The sequence below is a fragment of the Anopheles arabiensis genome, chromosome 3 (genome assembly GCF_016920715.1).
Source record: "Anopheles arabiensis isolate DONGOLA chromosome 3, AaraD3, whole genome shotgun sequence".
Classification (NCBI taxonomy): domain Eukaryota; kingdom Metazoa; phylum Arthropoda; class Insecta; order Diptera; family Culicidae; genus Anopheles; species Anopheles arabiensis.
In genome coordinates this window covers 1,865,231-1,867,446 of record NC_053518.1, presented here as the reverse complement: position 1 = coordinate 1,867,446, position 2,216 = coordinate 1,865,231, and the positions used below count along the sequence as shown (strand labels likewise).

General features: G+C 45.5%; 1 protein-coding gene across 1 annotated transcript; it reads right to left on the bottom strand.

Annotated features, from left to right (window-relative positions):
* Window positions 1-252: 252 nt before the first annotated feature.
* LOC120900693 (ATP synthase subunit delta, mitochondrial) lies at window positions 253-1,172 on the bottom strand. The gene is made up of 2 exons (XM_040308042.1): window positions 494-1,172; window positions 253-420 (listed from the first exon to the last, which is right to left on the bottom strand). The coding sequence occupies exon 1, from the start codon at window positions 1,041-1,043 to the stop codon at window positions 561-563; it is 483 nt and encodes a 160-aa protein (XP_040163976.1). The 5' UTR covers window positions 1,044-1,172; the 3' UTR covers window positions 253-420; window positions 494-560.
* Window positions 1,173-2,216: the final 1,044 nt, after the last annotated feature.

Here is a 2,216-nt window from a genome sequence, read left to right as displayed (position 1 = left end):
ATAACGGCCATGTTTCTACAAATATTTTGGATTAAAATAACAATAAGATCACCAAAAACTGATCTTTTCATCAGCCTTTTCATGCAAGTTGCAGATATTACACAAAAGTTGCATACGACTTGCTCACCGACTTGCATGAGATATTCATTTGCCGGCTCGCGATTCAGCTCATACCTGCCATCGTCCGGAAGATTTCTTTCATAACCCCACTCCTCCAGCGCCTACTGCATAGAAAGTAAAAGAAGCGACCGGTTTAACATAAGATGGTGAGAGGGTTTAAAGGAACAACTCTATTTTATTCGCCCAATTTGATGTAGTTTACCACACACGCTAGAACGCATAATGCAGCGAATCCGATTCCCGGCGTCCAACTATTGGCATTGGGGTTTTCTCGATCCCATGTTCCGTTTACGGGGTTAACTGTGCCGGTGTAAAAGAAAGGAAAAGGTCAGCCAAAATGACACGCGCCGGTGTGTAGCTCAGCTAGTCTTACCATTTATCGTACGCATCCTTTTCGCCAGGACCTAGAGCAAGGGGGAATTATTAGCAGGCAGGCAGATTTATTCGGACGCCTTGACAAGCGCTTCCGCGACTTCCATGGCGATGGCAGCTTCCGCGCGGTCCTTATCGCCCGAGGCGGAGGACAGCTGGGTCTGGGCGTTCGAGAGCAGCTCCCGGCAGGCGGACGAGTCGAGGTCTTCCACGGGGTGCGCTTCCTCCGCCAGCACCTGCACGGAGGCATCCTCGTTCACGGTGACGGTGCCGCTGGAGACGAAGATCTTCTTCACCGCGCCGTCGTTCTCGTACACGGTGACGACGCCCGGCTTCAGGACGGCCAGCGTCGGCACATGCTTCGGCAGGATACCGAACGCACCGCTGAACGAGGGCACATCGACCTGCCGGATGTTGGCACTGTCGTAGAACACCTTGTTCGCGGCGGCCAGTGTGAAGGCCATCTCGTCGGCGTAGCCGCGGGACTGCACCATGCGGATCGAGGGGCGGGCCAGGGCGGCCAGGCGAGCGCTACGCAGGGCGAACGACATTTTGCTGCTGGAAAATGGCCGGGAAAGTGGACTTTTTCACTCGAAGAAAAACACTACGGTTCCGGGTGAAAATTGTTACGCGAACGAGGTGCTTTAAACGTCAACAACTGTTTCATAACAGTTTGACAGCGGCACGGGGACGTCAAACAATGGGAAGCGCACATGACGATAACGGACAGAAAAAGTTTCGATGATTTTATGTTGAATATCTTAAAACAATAGTTCGGGGGCAAATGTTTTGCTGTTTTGTTCACAAATAGTGCTAAAATAATTAAAAAGTTAATTTTTCAAATTGAAAAATCTAATTGTACGTGAAATTAATCTGAAAGAAAATGTCGAAATAAAAAATCAATTCTCATTAGATATGTGGTATCCCACTGTCCATTCTCTTGCTGTCAAAAACTGCCATACACGTTTGAACTGTTATAAAAAGCCGTTGCAGTATTACTGGCAGTAAAGAAAACCCCATTGCACGATGTAATAATAGCACTGACTGAAACAATTCTTAATTAATACCTCAATGACATAATTTTTTCTTCGTTTGAAAGAAAAACAAACAAGCTGTAAGCGTTGTGTTTGCAAGCAATATATCATTGAAACGAACCATCACACAAAACAACAGAAAGCTCACAGCAGTTGTATGAACGAAGCTTTTGAGTAACTTAAATATGGAAGCTTCAATTATAAATTAAACTAGTACAACTAAAATGATTTGAAAAAACACGCGAGTACGATACGAGTCCCGGGCTTAAATCTAAAATAGACAGCATACATATCTACCAACTGCCACAATCGACGATTCGTCAACGCATCCCTGGGAAAATGATAACTATCCTAAAAAGTACAAACCAAAACTGGCAAGACCGCGTACAGTGTAAGCCTCTAATACCAACAATTGCACTATTTTCTTGGTTTCACCGAACTATCAAAAGTTTACCTTTAATTAGAAACAAAAGCTTAATATTTGAGACCAAATCCCCCAAACGAACTGACCTCTATTTTCCTGTCGCGGAACATAAACATACACTCATAAATACATCGACACTGCTCAGCACGCAATCAAACGCGAATTTCACACGCCAAAAATCAAACAGTAAAGCATGACGAGTGAGAGGGAGAGATGGAGAGAGACCTCCACAACGTGCAGTTCCGGAAAGGCAAGGAAGGAGGAAA